At 41.8% G+C, this 21741-nt stretch overlaps 1 protein-coding gene across 1 annotated transcript; it reads left to right on the plus strand.

Annotated features, from left to right (window-relative positions):
- The first annotated feature begins 836 nt into the window (after positions 1-836).
- Positions 837-20698, plus strand: LOC141084552 (cyclic GMP-AMP synthase-like). The gene is made up of 5 exons (XM_073569333.1): positions 837-1748; positions 9053-9272; positions 15113-15367; positions 19562-19670; positions 20278-20698. The coding sequence occupies exons 1-5, from the start codon at positions 927-929 to the stop codon at positions 20621-20623; spliced, it is 1752 nt and encodes a 583-aa protein (XP_073425434.1). The 5' UTR covers positions 837-926; the 3' UTR covers positions 20624-20698.
- Positions 20699-21741: the final 1043 nt, after the last annotated feature.

Genomic DNA, 21741 nt, shown 5'->3' on the forward strand with positions numbered 1-21741 from the left:
AAGTTCTAAAATATGTAACCCTGATGAAGATCTGCGTCCTTCGAAACGCGTTGGACGTTTGGCCCCACCACACACCCGTCGTTCTATTCTCGTGACGTCACCCCCCTACCACGTCCCCCGCTATCCTTGCCACTGCTTCGGCGGTGCTCCAGGCCGGAGCCTGCCGCCAGCCTGCATCTGTGTGCACCCGTGAGAGCCTCAACTACGGGAGGACGCTCCCTATACTCCAGTCTCTCTGCACAGGAGCAAGCCCCAGCCTTGGACTATTGTGTGACACTCTGCAAGCCGATAGCAGAAGTGCTATCAGAATCTATTGCCTTCTGCTTTATTCTCTTGCTCTGAGCATCATTTGATCGTTTTTTCCAGGCAAACTTCAATAGGTGTACACCGCCAGAACTACCTTTAGATTGTAGTGCGATGATTACATATTTTATAACTTTTTGCACATAATCTAGACAGGACAACGCACGGAGCATGCCGTATCACCAGCACCCACAAACCTTGTCAATATCTAGGAGTACCAGTGTGTCCTTTCTACCCTTTTAATCTCTATGTCACTCAAGAATGATGCAGGACCCTAGAACATTTTTTGCTTTACATTGGAAATACAATTTGCATTTTGTTGATTTTAATTTTTTCCTATGTTTTTTTTTGTTTATATTTGTGGATTTAATTTTCTCTGCTTTGGTTACCTTATGGATATTATGCATGATCTCACATAACTGTATGCGACTATTTTGTCTTGTGTGGTATAATTTATTGTATATTACAGATCACTCGTATGGAAGATCCTGTACATGCTCATAAGAATTTCATAATCCACACAAGCTTTCAGTTTCATTTCTTGAAAACTCAGCCTAGGGAGGGGCACTGATTTTTAGAGGAAAGACAAGCAAGTTTTGCAGCATAGTGGAAAGACACTAGAAATGGACGACAGTCGACAATCAGATCAACACGAAGAAATGGCGACACGACCAAAAGAGCCAAGAGGCAGGGGACGTCCTGCTCGTAGTTCAGTTCAAACAGGAAATGCTGCAAAAATGAAGACAGATTCAGAGAAACCTGAAAAATATACATCATCCGAAGTGGGCAACAAAGATGATGGACATTCAAGTGGTCGGAAAACCCTACAGAAGTCACCAACGGAAGAAAGGGGCAAGAATGAGCCTACAGAAGAAAGCAATCATCCAACTATAAAATCAGCCAGAAAACAAAGAGACACACCAGCAAAGAAAGAGAAAGACAGAGAAACATCACCAGAAGGTCATAACATGACAGCCCAACTCGCAGGCAATGTAAATAATTTACCAAATGGATATAGTGAAATCACGCATGACAGCGCTAAGGATAAATCCTCTAAAGTAGATAGGCCACAAAGATTAAGCCATGCTAAATGTAAATCCCTTGATGAAATATGTGAAAATGGACAACAACAAGCAAAAGTGGCTTTGGCAAAAAAAATGTGCGACAATAGAAGTAAAGAAGAAAAAAATGATATTTCAATTTTAGATAAGGGAAATACAGAGCCCAAAAGAAATGATCTGAAAACTGCAAGTTCCAGAACTCCGAGGAGAATGAAGGATTTAATTAATGGAAAACTGAGAATGAAAATGGAAGATATTTCAAAAGCAGCAGAGAAAGTCAATAAGGTTGTAAGCACTATACTGAAATCTAAAGAATTCCAAGGTGATCCTCTGTTTAAGGACATAAAGAAATTGTCCACTGGAAGCTACTATGAGCGTGTCAAGGTAAGATACAGATCTTAGGCTAAGTGCACACGGTGATTTTCCTCCTGCGGATTTTTCTGCGCAGATTTGAAGAAATCCGCAGGTCAAATGACCTGCATTTTTCCTGCGGATTTCTTCCTTTTTTATTGCGGTTTTCCTGCGTTTTTTGTGCGGTTTTCCCCCTGCGGATTTGGAGAATGGAGCAGGTGGAAAACCGCACAAAAGAAGTGACATGCTGCATTTTTTGTACCGCCCAAAAACCGAGCCGAAAAAACGCAGCGTCTGCACAGCGGTTTTTTTTTTCCCATTGATTTACATGCTTCTGTAAATCACTTTGCGGATCTGCAGCGTTTCTGCGCGGTTAAATCCGCTGCGGATCCGCAGGAAAAATGCATCGTGTGCACATAGCCTTAAGCCTATTTTTAAAAGTCAGATGACATCTGTTTCTAGCGGGAAACATATAACACGATGCTGGATTTCTGCATTGTATAAATAGTTTGGCACATAACTAACCTGTTCCACCATCAGCACATATATCACAAATACAGTAAATACAGAAATTAAAATGTAGATTTACCAAAAATAAATATAATAGTAAATGTAATGCAGCATTTTATCTTAGAATTAACAAAATACGTTTTTTTAAACTTTTAAAAAAGGTATAGTAAATGAATGTTTAACCCCCTTTCTCTCTGCCCCTTTGATGTAGTATACGATAAAAGCAGGAATATAACTATAGTGGGTGCATGTGTTGCAGTAGCCCTCTGACACTTAAGCCTAGAAGGGCTAGGAGAAATCCAGTTTTATTAAAGACCCTTGATAGTTGGGGGCCCTGTCGGAGATTGTCGATTGGAGCCCACATGTGACAAGTTATGCTACTGTATAGAACCTATGAAACTGTGTGGTGTATAGTCTATAGGGTAAGATTTAGGAGGTGAGATTTAGGGGGTGTAGGTGGAGCAGTGATCAGGGAAGTCTATGGCTGAATCAGAAGCAGGGGCGGGGGGTCCATGGGCTGAATGAGCAGCAGTCAGGGAAGTGTATAGGATAGTAATCAAATGTTATGAAACAATCACATTTAATGGTGGGGCCATCTTGAGATTGGCAGCTCAATTTGCTGTATTCTAATGTGACATGTCCCCAGATTCCAGGCTGATTGTTAGGCAGTGTCTGAAGCTAGCACGTGTATCACCCATATCAGCTTACTCTCTGGCAATCTGATAAACCAGTTTATATGAGAGTGGTCACATTTATAGCAGCACAAAGTGTATATAGATGGATATGTTATATAAGACCTTCTGGCTAATACGGTGCCAGCGTCTTTATATATATATTATATATACTGCATATATCATAATGCAGTAGGAATGTGCGTGTGTTTATTTGCATATAGTTTTATTTTTGTACCAGGGGTGTACAAACAAAATCATAGGATTCTAAAGCCAGTTCTAATTGTCCCTCCCACTACAACCTCAATAAAAATATAAAAAAAATGGTGTGGTCAAGGCACATAGGTGCATTTGCAGGGCATACCTGGCAATTTTTACCCCTTCACCCCCGAGCTTGTTTTCACCTCCTTGACCGTGACCGGGCCAATTTTTTCAATTCTGACCACTGTCACTTCATGTGGTAATAACTCTAGAACGCTTCAACAGATCCCAGTGATTCTGAGAATGTTTTCTCAAGACATATTGTACTTCATGATAGTGGTAAAATTTGTTCGATGTGACTTCCATTTATTTGTGAAAATATTGTGACCCCCTGGCTGCAGCTGCTTCTGATGTCTGGTGATGTCACGTCAACTTCCAGGATTGTTAGCTAACCCACCATCAACGAGGCAGGACCTGGTCTCCCTGAGTAACTGGACTGTGGGTGGAGCTTCAGTGCACGTCGCAACCCAGTATCGCGCAAGTTCTCTCCTGCACTGTTTTGATTAACAGAGTGCAGCGAACCCTCACTATGCTGCATTATATATTCTGAACAAAAATATAAACACTTTTGTTTTTGCTTCCATTTTTCATGAGCTGAACTCAGAGATCTAAGACTTTTTCTATGTACACAAAAGGCATTTTTCTCTCACATATTGTTCACAAATTTGTATAATTCTGTGTTAGTGAGCACCTTTCTTTTGCCGAGATCATCCATTCACCTCACAGGTGTGGCATATCCAGATGTTGCTCAGACAGCATGATTATTGCACACGTGTGCCTTAGGCTGGCCATAATAAAAGGACACTCTAAAATGTGCAGCTTTACAGTATTGGTCGTGTTGGGGGGGGTCATAAAACCAGTCAGTATCTGGTGTGACCACCATTTGTCTCACTCATTACAACACTTCTCCTTCACATACAGTTGATCAGGTTGTTGCTTGTGGCATGCGGAATGTTGGTCTACTACTCTTCAATGGCTAGGCAAACTTGATGGATGTTGGCAGGAACTTGAACACCTATCATATATGCCGATCACAAACATGTGAATGGATGACATGTCTGGTCAGTATGCTGGTCATGCGAGAACTTCACACAGTTATTGAAGAGGCGTGAACTTGTTTTCTGAACCCCCTGACACAAGGGAGATTTATCAAATTTCTCAATTTTTGGCGAAGAAAGGGTTAATCAGTCACCAAGAGGTGGTGACTGGATGAAACAATTAGCACTGCTGGAAGCTTTTTTGATTTTGACCTTAGATACTAAACACCCACATGGCATGAACTATAGGAATGACCTTTTTTACATCTATTAAATTGAAAGATACATGCTTAAACTGTGGGGTAGCAGAAAACATAAATTTATGCAATCTTTATATTTTTTGATATGCTTTGAAATGAGAGATTCATGATATGTGTGTTCAGCTGTTTTTTTTCTAATGTCATTAATTGCTATGTTTGTGATTGGTATGTATACTTGTTTATTGACTTGTACTAGATCCTATGACTAAGGGCGCCATGGTGCGCCAGACACGCGTCAGGCAGAGAGTCTCTCAATTTTAAAGGGAATCTTTCACCAGTTTTTTGGCCTATCAACTAAAAATATCATCTAATAGAGTGTGAGCTATACATTCCCCAACTATTTGTGAAACTCCTTGACTCCCCATGAGTCCCCCATAAAAACCTTTTATATTGCCCCCGCGCGGTATGGTAATATCCTCGGTCTGGTCCGATGGGCATTGGTTCTGGTCCCTCTCTCCACCCCAATTTGGTGTGCTGTATGCATTCCATTCGGCGTTCGCATTCAAATTGCCTCCTGCGCATGCACAGTATGCTTTGCCCAACTCCGGGCAAAGCCGAAAAGCATTAGTGCGCATGCACACTAATGGGGTGGAGAGAGGGACCAGAACCAATGCCCATCGGACCAGACCGAGGATATTACTATATGGCGCGGGGGCAATATAAAAGGTTTTTATGGGGGAGTCAGGGGGTTTCACAAGTAGTTAGGGAATGTATACCTCACACTCTATTAGATTATATTTTTAGATGATATTTTTAGTTGATAGGCCAAAACACTGGTGACAGATTCCCTTTAAAAACTGTTTTTTAAAATGTTCTAATAAAAAGAAATGTTACTTAAACTGGATGGACGTGCTGGAAAGACCCCTCTTTCTTCCGAACCCCCAGACCTCTCAATACTGCAAAGCTGCACATTTTAGAGCAGCCTTTTATTGTGGCCAGCCTAAGGCAGGCATGTTCAAGAATCATACTGTCTAATCAGCATCTTGATGTGCCAGATCAGTGAGGTGGATGAAAGATCTCGCAAAAGGAGAAGTGCTCACTTACAGATTGAGACAAATTTGTTAACAATTTGGGAACAATATTCAAGAGAGAAAGGCCTTTTGTACATGTAAGTAGGTGGTGGAGACCCTTGTTTGCCCCTCCCCCATATGAGACCTATGTGACCCTTATTGTATAGTGTATGTTTTGCATTGATTGTATTGCTGTACCAGTGTGACTTAATAAGGCTGTGCTGTTAGTAATGTTTTAATGAGTATTACTGTATGCCTTGTTTTAATGTGTTAGAGGTAGGGCCAGCACAGGTAATTTTGGTGGCTGAGCCAGCAGGCTCTCTAGAGAGAAGGAAGCTCTTGCTTCCTGTCAGTAACCCGGGCACATCTGCCCAGGGCAGAATCTCAGCTGCGGCTGGGAGCCTTGCCTGGACCTCAGGAGGGGTAGATACTGTTGCCTGGACCCCAGGAGGGGTAAAGGATGCTGCCCCGGACCTTTGGGCCACACAACGAGCACTAGGACTACGTGAGTGCTCCGCCGAAGGGACTTCAAGCATTCAGATTCATATGGAATATCTCCTCTTTCGGCCGCCGTGGCTGCTGTTGGTAGGCCGTGAACGTTGTTAGGAAGAGAGCAGGAAAGTTATCTGAATTATCTGCAACTATATTTTATTTTTTTCCCTACTTTTTGCTACCTCCATTGTTCTTTAATAAACCGTTTCTCCCTGTTGGAACTTTAACTGCATCCCTGGATCCTGCGTGACTGTGCTGCAGAGACTGAGGAGAGGAGGTAAACCACTTGGGATGACATCTGTCCTGTGTATTTCTGTACGAGGTGCCAGGGTGTGCACTGACTGTGGCTTAGGCCTCTTTCACACATCCGGTTTGTGCCATCAGGCACAATCCGGCATGTGTGTAAAAAAAGGATCCGTTTTTTTTACCACCGGATGTGGTTTTTTGTCATTGAGAAGCACATGCGCCGGATCGCGCCGCATGTGCTTCCGTTTGTTCCGGTTTTTACTGGATCCGGCTGAATTCCTCTGTCCGGTGGCCGGACAGGACGGGTGCTGCAGCGTTTTTTTGTCTGGCGAAAAAAGCCGGACATGGATGTATGCGGTCTTTCCGGCTCTGCGGGACAATGTTTCTCAATGGCACATTCCGGCCGCCGGATCAGGCTTCTACCTGATCCGGCCACCGCATGCACGGTTTTACCCTATGCGCATGCGCGGTATCTCTCTCTCTCTCTTTCATACCCCGTTCTCTCTTTCATACCCCATTCTCTCTCTTTCATACCTCGTTCTCTCTCTCTCTCTTTCATACCCCGTTCTCTCTCTCTCTTTTTCATACCCCATTCACCAGCTCGTGGATCCTTTTCTTCCCCGGCGACTCCTTTGCAACATAGCCGTGTCAGGCGCCGTAAGAAGCTCCGCATATACTTCCGGTCCCTCCGTTCACGGCCGGATCCGGCACTCCATCTTTTTGCCGCACGGCGCCGGAATGCCACCGACGGACATGTGAAAGTAGCCTTAGTTGACTCGGCTGGGATTACCACCCTGGGTCACCTCATTACATACACATAGAAAAAGTATTAGATCTTGCAGTTCAGCTCATGGAAAAATGGGAGCAAAACAAAAAAAACAAAATGTCTAATTTTTAAATGTTTCAGTACTTTACTTTAAAAATGAGACTAAGGGGGTAACTTATTTATTTACTATTTTTCCTTTAGGAGACTTGAACCTGTGGTCACTTATGCTATGTACTTCAATACTACAATGCATGGTTAAATTGACAGTCTCCTATGAAGCCCATGGCTGGACTGCATAGGAGCACAAACATGGTCACCGTGCAGGTGGCCAGCTGCCATGGTAATCTATCGGCACCCTGCAATCACATTGCTGATGGGTGCCAATGCACGCACCTACTAGTAAGTTAGACATTTAAATGCCACAGTCTGTGATTGAAAGTGGCATTTAAAATAGTAAACAGCAGATATTAGAGAAATCTGCAGCTCCTGCTGGTATAGTACCTGAGGCCATGCCACATCACCCCGGGTTAAAGGGGTTGTCTCAACATCATTATTAGTTACAATAGTTACAATTTTTATCTTATTAAAAATTTTCTCAAGAATAAGGGGTTTTCACATTCTGTTTACTGTGCGCATTCATGCATTATAGAAGAGTGGTTGAGCATGTGCAGTGCTTATAAGCTCCTTTTTCAAATAACTTTATTGAAATTTAACACTTGTAACACATTACTGTTAATTTATATATCATTGTACAAGAAAGAGTTGCACAATAAATATATGTATAAGCTCCTATTGTAAGCACTGAACTAAAGTTGGCAGGAGCGCTGGAGCACACAAAATCATGTTTTAGTGTCCCTGCGCTTCTCCAATGCTGCTGCAGAATTGGAGAGAGCTGAGTTTGGACCATACAGTTTCCTATGTTACAGAATTGTAACGTATCCATAATAATACCATACTGATGGTCCATATGGCATCTGACTTTATTTCTCACACTCATCCGATTATGGGTGCAATTTTTTACTCATGCCGAATAGAGCAGTGAAAAAATATCTGCAATGCCTTATTGAATAACATTGGTCCAAGTGCAATACCTTTTGTAATCAGATTGGACCCATCCGGTCATGTGAACGAACCCTAAAGAACGAGTGAAGTAAATAACTATGGCTGTTATCACTGTTAGGCTGGGGTCACACTTGCGAATGTGATGCGAGAAACTCGCACGAGTCTCTCGCATCAATTCCCGGCACTGCCGCCAGCACTCGGGACCGGAATGTGCGGCTGCATGTATTTCTATGCAGCTGAACGCTCCAGTCCGAGTGCCGACGGCAGTGCCCGGTATTGATGCGCGAGTTTCTCGCATCACACTTGCAAGTGTGACCCCTGCCTTATGGGGACATTTGGACATCTAAAAATTTTGCATCAGCAAAACCAGTAATTTTTGCACAGGCTTTAGGAGTCAAACAAATCCTTCGATGAGTAGTCAGACTTTATATGCATAAGTGAAATAAACAGCATGGAAATGTAGCAACAATTTTCTAAGTATAGGGCGACCTGATCCCATTACTGTTCAGTACGGTTTGCAATAGGAGAGGGTCATTGATAAAACAATAATTTAGCTAAAAGGAAACAATTGCAATCAGAGCATTGTCATCATCCCGCCATAGATGCACAAGGCAAATGTAAAGAGACACAAATATGATGGTCTCAATGCTCTGTTATTGAAGGAATCTTGTTACAATATTTCATGAAAAACATGATTTCATTATTATAACTTTTCCATGAGAAGTAGTTACCACATTGAAGAGAGTATTGTAGCGCACCATTTTAATGACTGTATATGCCTTAGAGTGCCTTCAAAAATATGGCATTGATGGTCTGAATATGGAGCACAGAGGTACGGACTGGTTGGGGGTCTCCTGACTAATACTCAACAGTTTCATAGGCATACATGTGGCTGCTCAGTTCTGGTCAGGAGACACATGGCCAGTTTGGGCATCCCAGTGATGTATCAGATGTGTGAAGTCAGTCTTACTCAGATTTTGCTTTTTCTTCTGACCTGACAATAATTATTATTTCATTCACAGATATCAAAGCCAAATGAATTTGATATCATGCTAGAAATCTCAGTACAATCTTACAATACAATTCTTCTGACAATCCTTGACAAGAAATGGCCTTTCTACACATTGGCCTTTAAAGGTCGAAGTCCGTCAGCCATGGAAGAATATATCGAAGAAAGGGATATTTCAGCCAATAAAATAATGAAAAAATTTAGGGAGCTTATTAAGAAAATTGTCAAGGACGGTAAGTCAACTCTCTGTGATGTATTCCTGTATAGTCACTAGTAACCAAAGGATGTACATCTTTACAATATATAGCTGCAAAGAGGTTAAGGGTAGATTCACACCAGTTGTTTTTTTTTTAAACAAACATTTTTTTGTGTGTTTTTTGCAGCAGTTTTAGCATGCTAGATTTGTTTCTTGTGCATGCTGATAAAGTTTAGTGTTGAAAAAAAGTCCTATGGTGTGTTTTTTCAGTGTATTTTTCACCACCCATTCAAATCAATGGCTGAAAAACACTGAAAGAAGTGACATGCTCTATGTCCAAAAAAAACACGCAAAGCACAAAATACTGGTGACAAAAAAACAATGTGTGTGCGTGAGATTACTGAAATCTCATAGGCTTTGCTGCTACTGTAAAAAGCAGCTGAAAATTAGCATAAAAACACATTAAAAAAACACACAGCAAAAATGCCTAGTGTAAAGAGTGAAAACAAAGTTTAAAAAAAAATAAAAAAAAATAAAAGTTCAAATCATCCCTCTTTTGCCCCATTAGAAATCAACAATTAAAGAAAAATAAAACGCACATATTTGGTATCGCTGCATTTGTAAAAGTCCTATGAATCAAAATCTAAACTAAATTAATCCAATCGGTAAACAGCCTAATGAGAAAAAAATCAAAATGCCCAAATTATGGTTTTTGGGTCTCAACAACATTGCAATAAAATGTGATCAAAACATCGTATCTACCCCAAAATGGTATCTGTAAAAACAAAAGCTCAAGGAACAAAAAATAAGGCACCACCCAGCCAGATATCACAAATAATGAAAACGTTACAAGTCTCAAAAGATGGCGACAAAAGGAAAAACATTTTGTTTTACAAATTTCCAACATTTTTTTCATGACTTAAATAAAAGAAACGATACATCTTTGGTATCTGCGTACTCGCAATGACCTGGAGAATCATATTTCCAGGTCAGTTTTACCATATAGTGAACATGGTAAATGTAAAAACTCAAAAACAATTTCTGAAATTGCACTTTTCTGCAATTTCAATGCATTTGGAATTTTTTTCTGTTTTCCAGCACACTATGTGGAGAATTCAAAAGTACAGCTCATCCTGCAAAAAATAAGCCCTCATATGGCTATGTGGATAAAAAAATAAAAGAAAGTTATGGTTCTTGAAAGCAAAAACAAAAGTAAGGCTAGTTTCACACTAGCGTTTATGAGCGCAGCGACGGCCTGCGCACGGCCGCCGCCAAGCCCCGGCCCCTGCCGCGCCCCCGCCGGTAGCTCCGCCCACCGGCGCATGACGCTGCATGCGCCCTGCGTCCCCTATCTTTATCACTGGGGGCACAGGCCATGCGCAGTATGCGTTTGGCGGCGCATGCGCCTTTTTGACGGTGCGCCAACGCAACCAAACTGCAGTAGGTTGCGTTTGGCGCAGGTCGGCGCACCGTCAAAAGGAGGCATGCGCCGCCAAACGCATACTGCGCACGGCCTGTGCCCCCTGTGATAAAGATAGGGGACGCAGGGCGCATGCAGCGTCATGCGCCAGTGGGCGGAGCTATCGGCAGGGCCGCAGCAGGGGGCGGGGCTTAGCGGCGGCCGTGCGCAGGCCGTCGCTGCGCTCATAAACGCTAGTGTGAAACTAGCAATACAGAAAATGACCATGAAGGGGTTAATCAATATCTAACTTAATGAAAGAACAATTGAAAACATTTCCACAAGACTGCGTTTCAATAAACATTTTTTAAGTATTGTTAATTATATAACTGACATTACAAAATCTTCGCTTTTCTTAAATTAGTTAATGCAAAAATAAATACACCTCACAACAGAACAACTAAATCTAGTATAGTGTATGACCTCCATGATATTTTAAGGACAGCATGAAATTAACAAGTTGACAACATATTGCAAAACCTGTATTTTTACATTCTTCAAGAAAGAACTCTTTTAGATGCTGGATGGAGAGTGATGCTCAACTTGTCTCTTCAGAGTCCCCCATAGGTGATGAATTGAGCTCAGATCAGGAGACATACTCAGCCACTGAATAACTTTCATCCTATTCTTCAGAAATGCAACAGATGTGTGTTTTGGATCATTGTAATGTTGGAAAAATGAACATCTACCTAGGGCATGGAGTGATGGTAGCATCATCTCTTTCAATACAGTATATCTGTGAACTCGTGATACTGTGGTAGGGGCCCAGATTGGGGGGTAGACCACTGCTTACCCTGTCCGGATGACACAGACACCAGGCGATGCAAGGACGAGGCGGAGACAGATTCCAATAGTAACAGTTCCGGAGTTATTCGTCGTCCTCCTGACGACCACAACTACGCACCGCAGCCTCCTTACAGTTCTCTGTCTCCAGGCCCAGGTACCTGCACCTTTGCTCCAGTCGAAGTAATGTCCCTCGCGGATCTTGAACTGGGGCTGTCCTAGACCAATCTATCGCCAGCGCTTCACCTGCCCGAGGTCGTCGTCCAATCGGTACCCCGGGGCCTCGTCTCTCCTGCGGTCCGTCGGGTCAGGGCCACCCCCCTGACTGTCTCTTTCCTGTCAGTCCCCTCGCCAAGCTCTTCACTGTTCTCTGTCTTCTGCCGAGCTCCTCCCGGGACTAGCCTGCCTGGATCCCCAACCAGTCCTATTTATCCCCTCTCTCACCGGGAATTCCCCTCCTGGGTTCCTATCTCCCCGCCCCCCATGACTAAGCGTTTCTCAAGCCCTAAGCTGCTGTTGAGTCCTGAACTACTCCCCCCTGCCATCTTGTGGTAATTTCTAGGTATTGCACTCTCTTGTCTGTCTTTCCCAGCTATCACCCTGCTGTCCTTGTCAATCTCCGTCCATAGTGCACCAACCGTTCCCTCTTACTTCCAGTCAAGTCTGTCCATCAAGTCACCTTCCCCACACTACCATCAATGAAATGTAGCTCCCCAACACCATGCAGCTCCACATAACACTGTCATCACCATATTTCCTAGCAGAAGCCCCGAGAAGAAAGGACTGTTCACTTCTTTTAGCCATTGCGCGCATTTTAAAACCTGCGTATATTCATTATTCTTGTCGTTTTTTTAACACGTTTTCAGGTGGGTTCTAGGCAGCAAAAGACGTATGCATGTTGGCAGCGGATTTTTCAGGATACTCTCCAAGCGTGTGACAACAGAGCTTCTTTTTTGAGGAACAAACAGGAACAATATACGCTAAGCTTAATAGAACAGGAATAAATCATTTGTGTGTCTCTATCTGTGCAGCATCTACAGCAGGCTGCGTCTCTCATACACAGACACAGGAAAACAGGAAATACAGTCACATGCTCTCCCTGTTTAAGCCTCTGGGAGTTTTTTTTGTTCTAACTTTATGAACAGCATACAAATTTAGCAATTAAACACTCAGACAGGAATAGAGTTGTTGCACCAAATATATTCCAACACCCCCACTCAACAACTACTTATCCTGTTAGTCCCATTGCGGTTCTGAAGTTCACAAACTTGGTTCTTGATAATGGCTTTGTCATACCATCAGCTATCATCTTTTCAAACTCAAAACAAACAAACTCGAGTACACCACGTTCCACTAAGTCACGTAAATGGTGATGTTTTACATCAATGTGCTTAGTCCTTGCACTAATCTTCTCACTGCTGGCAAGTTTAATGCATCCTTGATTGTCCTCATAGATAACTGTTGGTTGAACTAATGGCTTGCCGAAATCTTCCAAAAGTTGTTTCAACCAAAGTACTTCTTAACTTGCATAAGCAGCAGACATATATTCTGCTTCTGTAGAAGATAATGTGACTGAAATTTGTTTTCTGCTGGACCAAGAAATTGAATTTTCCCCTAACTTGAACAAGTAACCACTTGTTGATTTCCGATCACTTGAATCTCCAGCCCAATCTACATCCATATAACCTCTGAGAGTGAGATCTCCTGATGCAGATATCTTAAGATTTAGCCTTTGAGTTTCTTTAAGATATTGAAGAATTCTCTTAATTGCATTCCAGTCTCTTTGACGTAGCTTGCTTACACGTCGGCAGAGAATTCCGACTGTCGCTGTGATATCCGGACGAGTTATGGTTGCTATGTACAGAAGCGCCCCCATTGCTTGACTGTAACTCTCATTGCTGGGAAGCAGATCTTCTCTTTCCAACTTTAAGTAGAACGGATCCATTGGTGTTGACACACCTTTGGCTTCTGACATTCCAAACTGGTTTAGGATTGTGGAAATTTTAGAACCCCATCTTCCTCTCTCTGGATTTGGATTCCCAAATAATGTGTAAAATTTCCAGGCCCTTAGTCTCAAAGTGCTGGTTGAGAATATCACCTAGCTTTGCAATTTCTTTTCCATTGTCCCACATACATCAGGTGGGACAGCTACCACCTAAAACACATTAAAAAGTCCATCATCTACAGCGGGGGAGCCGGTCGGAGGTAAGTATCAGACATAGCGATATCGCTAGCAATATCGCTGCTACGTCCCAAAAACCAGTGTGAAAGGCCCTTAAGGATTCATTCTCAGAGCTCAGATTGTTTGCTTACTTAAATGTCCATTTATTATGTCATGCCTCTGTTTTTTTGTGAATATATTTGTGTTTGTTCACATACTTTGTTATACCATGCCTGAGAAAGAGACCTAAGAAGTTTCGAAAGCTTGCTTTGTAACAATTTATTTTACTTTTGTTGAGGGCCTGTTACACATAGCGATATCGCTAGCAATATCGCTGTAACGTCACTGGTTTTGTGACGCAGCAGTGATATTGCTAGCGATATCGCTACATGTGATACTTACCTCCGACTGGCTCCCCCGCTGGCTATCGCTGATCGCACGAGAACGTCCTGGACCATTTCTCGTCGGGCGCTTCCTGCTGGGCTTCCTGTGGCGCCGCGTGGACGAGGGCAGGAGGACGTCAGGATCACCGCGTCTGACAGGTAAGTAGCGACCCGCGACCGCTGCTATGTTGCTGGTGAGATCTGCCTGTGTGGCAGCTCACTAGCGACCACTTAGCGATGCACCAGCGATCCATATCGTTGTCGGGATCGCTGGTGCATCGCTAAGTGTAACGGTACCGTTAGCCATGAAAAGGTATCATAACTGCAAGATTATCTTGTTTTTCCAGCTGAGAGCATTCTTAATTAATTAAGAGGCATGCCTCTTAATTTGTTAGGTGTCTCTTACAGTTGGTGTGTGCTTCAGACAAAATGTTACTCTCAGGAACTGGAGCACATTTCTGGCGCAATTCAAGCCACCAAAGTGGCCTCAGCATGCCTTGTCCGCCCAAGGATCCGATAACTTTGGAAAAGTTGGCCCGGACTAGCATAAAAAAAAAGAAAAGGTTGCAAAACTTTTGGGCAACTTCGAGTTGCTGCCAGTGTCTGTTTCATACTATCCAATATTTGGGCAGAATGAATCTGATGACGTGTATAGATTTAAAGAGATGTCACTTATGTTTCATTTGAAGAATTACAGATTCAATGGATGCTATTGTGCACACCACATTGCCCACTGTTGTAAATCTATTAGATTATGTATTATGTGCGCAAGTTTAATAGCTAACGTTTTTACTTTATAGTGTGATTTTAATGCTCTAGACTATAAATATAACTGTGTGTGCATTTTTATAATATCAAAGTGAATTTCTTAGGCCTAAATAAATACTGTATAATAAAAACAAACACTTAGCTTAGTGTGACTACACATGCATAAAGTATACACCTCATAAAAGCAAAAAGGCATTAAATCAATGGAGATTATATAGCAAAAAAAACAATATAAAAGTAACAAGTTTGAACAAAACAAAATTGTCACAATAATTCTGAATCCTATTACCATTACTAACCTCATATGATCATAATTAATATAGAAATGGAAGATGTAACCGTACAGAGGAAAGATCCTGGGAGCCCTGCAGTTACTATTTCTATTAGAAATGAACCTCAGGACATTTCAGTGGATCTTGTCATTGCCCTGAAAATAATTAACAGATGGCCTGAAGAAACTAAGAGTGGAATGAACATTGATGATTGGCTTGGCATGAAAGTAAAACTGGACTATAAAAGAAGTCACTTCTACATGGTGCCCAAACGAGCAATTTTTGGAAACAGAACACAGAATGCAGGTAACAAATATTTTAATTAATTTATTGACTATATATTGTGCTCATTTTGTTTTTTGTTTTTCTTGGGTTTTGTATGTGAAATGGCCACAGTATGAACGTGCACTTATACATTGCACATATACCAAATTATGCTCCTGCTCATTTTTTTTGTTAGACTATAATAGTAGCCAGTCCTCTTGGCAAAGAGTAGCAAAAAGAAAATTAAAAATATTTTTTTTTTAATAGGATAAAATTTAAACAATAAATTTAATTGTAAACATGATTGCTTTACAAGCACTTAGCAAGTTTACCCATTGGAAATAAATCTTTAATATCAGGTCTCACCAGGGGCATAACGATCTCCGTTGCAGAGATTGTGACTGGGTCAGGCAGGGTGGCCACCCTACAGAGAAGCAGCTGGTTCCTCCCAATGATACACTGCGCTGTATCTGCACTTTCAGTGTAAATGGCCATCAGCGCTGGGCTCCACCATCTCCTGCCTCTGCCTCTGACTTTGGTCTCTGTGCATATGTGACAGTGTGTTGGTTGTTGCTGAAGATAAAGCCGGTGAGTGGCATTGGCAGTCTCTGGCACATAAAGTATGTGAGACAGAAGTTAGCGTGTCTCATCTCAGCACTGCTCTATGTTTGCTCTGCCTCCCAGCTCTCTTCGGTAACTGTGAGTTAAGTTTTGTGATGTGCAATGTTTTGTGGACAAGGACAACATTAAATTATGTGGAAGGAAAGACAGCCAGCATTCAGGATTTGCCGCTGGTGGCCTTTTCTGCAATATATCTTATTATCTTAATGTAAACTGTTAATGCTTGATATGTCACCATCACAAGCTGCCTGGAACACATTGAAAGCTGGGTAGGGGGGATGAGGAGAGGAGAACCAGGGACTGGAGGCTGATAGATCAGGTAGTGGGGGGTCATCATTCCAAAGAATCAGTCACAGTGGAATGAGCAGTGGAGGGAGCATTTGGAGCAGTTTATGTTTGTTGAAAGCAGGGCAGGTCCTGTTTATTGTGCTATTGGTGTAATGCTGAGATGCACTACTATGCCATAGATTACACACCATGCGGTGTGCGGATGTTAATACTTCTCCATGGCAGGGAAAAAAATAAAACAAAACAAAGTGTGTGATGCAAGGGTGCATGTAATTAACCTTTGTTTTCTGATAGTTTGATGTAATGTTGTGCACTCCAAATAGTCCAGAAAACAGGGAGTTCAGACTGGCTATTGATAAACTTTACTTGTTGCATGTTGCACAAATACACAGGTATGTTCAGTTAAATGATGGTATAACAGAGATTCAATTACAAAGCAGCAATCACAGTTACTTTCCGGTATAGTCATGCAGATATAACAATGGTGCAGTGATTCCTGAGTCTAAACTTCTGCTTAAGTGCACAGTCCTTGTCTCACAGCTATCTGGGCTGAGGCTGTGATTTCTCTTTTGCAGGAGTTTCTGGCTGTTTCCTACCTGTTCCTTCACTTTTCTAGATGACTCACTGGTGCACACAGAATGTCTCCTTCTCTAAGGTCGGGTGCCCAGGATCCAGAAGTAGCCCTTTAGACGCAGCATGTTTGCTGCGTCCAAAGCACTGCTGTCTATTGAATGTAGGTAAATCCGCATGTGCTCATTGAACCATGCGGATTTACCGCATCCAATACATTCTATTGGTGAAATTTCTCTTGCGGAGACTAGTGTCTCTGCAAGAGAAATTGACATGTTGCGATATGTGAATGCAGATTGGACATGGGATTTCTTGAAATCCCATCCACTATGCTGTAACATCTGGCCACTGCGGGTTTGACGCTGCATAAATTTGCAGCGTCAAACCAGCAGCAGTTCCTGATTGTGGACACATACCCTAACAGTACTAACCAGGACCTGATCCTGGTCATGTGGTCTAACCATATACAGTCGTGGCCAAAAGTATTGACACCCCTGCAATTCTGTCAGATAATACTCAGTTTCTTCCTGAAAATCATTGCAAACACAAATTCTTTGGTATTATTATCTTCATTTAATTTGTCTTGAATGAAAAAACACAAAAGAGAATGAAGCAAAAAGCAAAACATTGATCATTTCACACAAAACTCCAAAAATGGGCCAGACAAAAGTATTGGCACCCTCAGCCTAATACTTGGTTGCACAACCTTTAGCCAAAATAACTGCGACCAACCTCTTCCGGTAACCATCAATGAGTTTCTTACAATGCTCTGCTGGAATTTTAGACCATTCTTCTTTGGCAAACTGCTCCAGGTCCCTGATATTTGAAGGGTGCCTTCTCCAAACTGCCATTTTTAGATCTCTCCACAGGTGTTCTATGGGATTCAGGTCTGGACTCATTGCTGGCCACCTTAGAAGTCTCCAGTGCTTTCTCTCAAACCATTTTCTACTGCTTTTTGAAGTGTGTTTTGGGTCATTGTCCTGCTTGAAGACCCATGACCTCTGAGGGAGACCCAGCTTTCTCTTACTGGGCCCTACATTATGCTGCAAAATTTGTTGGTAGTCTTCAGACTTCATAATGCCATGCACACGGTCAAGCAGTCCAGTGCCAGAGGCAGCAAAGCAACCCCAAAACATCAGGGAACCTCCGCCATGTCTGACTGTAGGGACCATGTGCTTTTCTATGAATGCCTCTTTTTTTCTCCTGTAAACTCTATATTGATGCCTTTGCCCAAAAAGCTCTACTTTTGTCTCATCTGACCAGAGAACATTCTTCCAAAACGTTTTAGGCTTTTTCAGGTAAGTTTTGGCAAACTCCAGCCTGGCTTTTTTATGTCTCGGGGTAAGAAGTGGGGTCTTCCTGGGTCTCCTACCATACAGTCCCTTTTCATTCAGACACCGACGGATAGTACGGGTTGACACTGTTGCACCCTCGGACTGCAGGGCAGCTTGAACTTGTTTGGATGTTAGTCGAGGTTCTTTATCCAACATCCGCACAATCTTGCGTTGAAATCTCTTGTCAATTTTTCTTTTCCGTCCACATCTAGGGAGGATAGCCACAGTGCCATGGGCTTTAAACTTCTTGATGACACTGCGCACGGTAGACACAGGAACATTCAGGTCTTTGGAGATGGACTTGTAGGCTTGAGATTGCTCATGCTTCCTCACAATTTGGTTTCTCAAGTCCTCAGACAGTTCTTTGGTCTTCTTTCTTTTCTCCATGCTCAGTGTGGTACACACAAGGTTGAGTCAATTTTAATCCATGTCAACTGGCTGCAAGTGTGATTTAGTTATTGCCAACACCTGTTAGGTGCCACAGGTAAGTTACAGGTGCTGTTAATTACACAACTTAGAGAAGCATCACATGATTTTTCGAACAGTGCCAATACTTTTGTCCACCCTCTTTTTTATGTTTGGTGTGGAATTATATCCAATTTGGCTTTAGGACAATTCTTTTTGTGTTTTTTCATTTAAGACAAATTAAATGAAGATAATAATACCAAAGAATTTGTGTTTGCAATCATTTTCAGGAAGAAACTGAGAATTATCTGACAGAATTGCAGGGGTGTCAATACTTTTGGCCACAACTGTATGGAAAACAGGGCTGAGTTGTTAACTTTTAACAACCTCCTGATAGCAGAACATAATAAGAACATCACTCTATTGCATATATAAACCACTTCTATGTACTGAATTCTAAGGTACATTATTTGCAAAGGGAAGTGTGAACAGACAGAGAATCTACTACATTCTACAGTAGCAGTAAAGTGGATTAGATTTCTAGAAACATAATGCAGATGCTACGAAAAATATCTCGTAGATAGCATTGCATAATTAACCCTTAACAATGCAAAGCATGAAATGTGCAGTATATATGCACCAGGATCGTAATGACCATGGTGAGGAGCCAGCCATCGACAGCACAAATTTCAACTCGATGTGTGTCCTCAGACGCACATTCATCTGAAGTGTACTGCGGTGCAGAGACCCTTCAGATCCGTGCACGACCATGCATGCTGCCGGTCAATCAGAGGCCAACAGCTAACGTCAGCATACACGTGACGGGGGGGTGCTTGGCAGTGACATCATGCACTCCCGTTGCTTGCATGTTGAAGTCAGCAGCCAGCTTCAGAAGAGGTCACCATGTGGCAGAAGAGCGGATGAATGGTGAGTATAATTGTTTGCATTGATATTTTTTTCCATAAAACCTTGGTTGCATATACCATAGTGAAGTAGCCGTAAGCTTTTATTTTCACAGATACATGGCGAATTTCATTTTCAAATATTGAGAAGGAAATATTATCCAATCATGGAAATGGAAAAACTTGTTGTGAAAGTGGAGGGAGCAAAAAAGAAATGTGCTGCAGGCAAGTGGCAAGATTTGTGCTAATGTACCCCTTATATTCATGTGCACAGCTGCTGGATGGAACGGTAGATGCATCATGTACCATAATGTCTTGAGGTGCTCTATATAGCACCATATGATGTAGCATGCGCCACAAGATGTTGTATTATGGAGAAATACTGGACATCTATAATACCACATTTGGTGGAGAATGCAATTTTTTTTTCAGTTGAACCTTTTGTGACATTTGAAGGATGCAGCCGTTGAGAGAGTAGAGAGGGAACAATAGGGACTTTTTAGTATTAAAAAAGAGGTTAGAATATTACATTCAATAGCTAGACATTTAGGATTAAATTCCATGTTCGTTTCGGACCACTCCTTTAAAATACAACTAATGTTAATGAGAAATTGTAGGCTCCCAATATGGGCATTATTACTTTTTATAAATTTGGAATTTCTTGCATACCTGTGATCAGATGTTTCTGAATCTCCATTTTAATTTCCTTCTGCCATAGTTACTTCCAGACTTGTGTACTGCACCCATAAATAACAGTTCATATTCCAAGTGTAACACCTGACAAGTCAATCTAGAAGTGTTTAATAATGGCTATATTATTGTTGGTTCTCAGAAAACAGTGTCTGAAACTGCTGAAGTACCTGCTGGAGCTGTTTAAAGAGAATGGAAAGCAAAGAAAAATGGATCAGTTCTGCTCGTACCATGCCAAAACTGCGCTACTGCATCTCTGTGCAAAATATCCAAAAGATGAAGCCTGGAAATTAGAAGATTTGGAATCATGCTTTGACAGATATGTTAGTTTTTTCCAAGATTGTCTTAGGAATCATACTTTGGAGAACTTTTTTCTACCTTCTCATAATCTTTTCAGTGCTGAATCTGTATCTGAATCAAATTGTGACTATCTTTATAGGGAAATCGAAAAACAACGAACACATGACTACCCTATGTTTAATGACTAGGACTGTTGTCAAGCGGCTTATGAGAGGCCACATAGAGTATAGTTTGAAATGTTGAATAAATCAATTGTAAAAGAGGTTTTCCATGGCATAGTTTTAATTTTACAGCAGGCATCCTCCTAGTAAAAATAACAAAATGAGCTGTCCCCCCGCCCTGTCTTTGCAGCATGATTTTGTTCTCATGATGAATACATTGACTGAAGTCGTCTCATGTAGTTGTGAGATCACTGATGCAGTATCAAAGACTGGAGGAAGAGGAGGACAATTAAGTACAGCTCATTTTGTTATATTTAACCTGAAAAACCCCACAGTGCCTATATTATTTTTCATAGTATAGAAATTATCAATCAGCAATGAAATATAGAATTAGTGGCTTTATTTTATAATAAAGACAGTTTCTATATTTTCATTAGATGATTTGATGCATTTCATTAATGTTTAATATTTTGACTTTTCTTTCATATTCGAAAATCTGCATTTATAAAAATAAATTGAACTTACAACATGGTTTGAAATGGTGGGATAGATTTCTGCCAAAAATCAATTTTTGTCAAGTTTACCCAGTTTTGAAATCTGAAATAGACAGGTGAAAAACATTACTATTGCCTCAATTTCTGTACGCTTATTTAGAGGCCATCAGACCCTAATGTACCGTTATAACAAATGTTCACCGTGTACAGCGCTATCTCCATCAGTACAACATGGGCAATAAGGCTGTGTGCCCACGATGCGATTTTTAAGCATTTTTGCAGCGATTTTTGGTGCGAAAACGCTGCGAAAACGTTTAAAAATCGTGTACAGAACTCACCCCATGCATTCCTATGGCATTCCGCACATGCTGTGCTAATGCTGCGCTTTTTTCTGCGGCAGAATTGCACCGCGGAAAAAATCGCAGCATGCTCATTCTTTTGTGCGGAATTGCAAAGAATTGCCGCGATTCCGCACCCATAGGAATGCAAGAGAATCGCTTACTTCCCGCATGTGGCTATGCCCACCATGCGCGAAGTTAAGCATCTCATGTGCGGTTGGTACCCACGGTGTGGAGGAGAGGAGACTGTCCTCCAGGCCCTGGGTACCATACCCATGTAAAAAAAGAATTAAAAATAAAAATCGGGGTATAT

This window comes from Dendrobates tinctorius, unplaced genomic scaffold (assembly GCF_039654945.1).
Source record: "Dendrobates tinctorius isolate UK_male_01 unplaced genomic scaffold, ASM3965494v1 ptg000024l, whole genome shotgun sequence".
Lineage (NCBI taxonomy): Eukaryota > Metazoa > Chordata > Amphibia > Anura > Dendrobatidae > Dendrobates > Dendrobates tinctorius.

Excerpts from the sequence above, each read along its gene's own strand:
- LOC141084552 (XM_073569333.1), top strand. The coding sequence starts at position 927 with ATGGACGACAGTCGACAATCAGATCAACACGAAGAAATGGCGACACGA. Across the intron at positions 15,368-19,561 it reads AAACAGAACACAGAATGCAG|ATACATGGCGAATTTCATTT; the intron begins GTAACAAATATT and ends TTATTTTCACAG. Across the intron at positions 19,671-20,277 it reads AAAAAAGAAATGTGCTGCAG|AAAACAGTGTCTGAAACTGC; the intron begins GCAAGTGGCAAG and ends GTTGGTTCTCAG.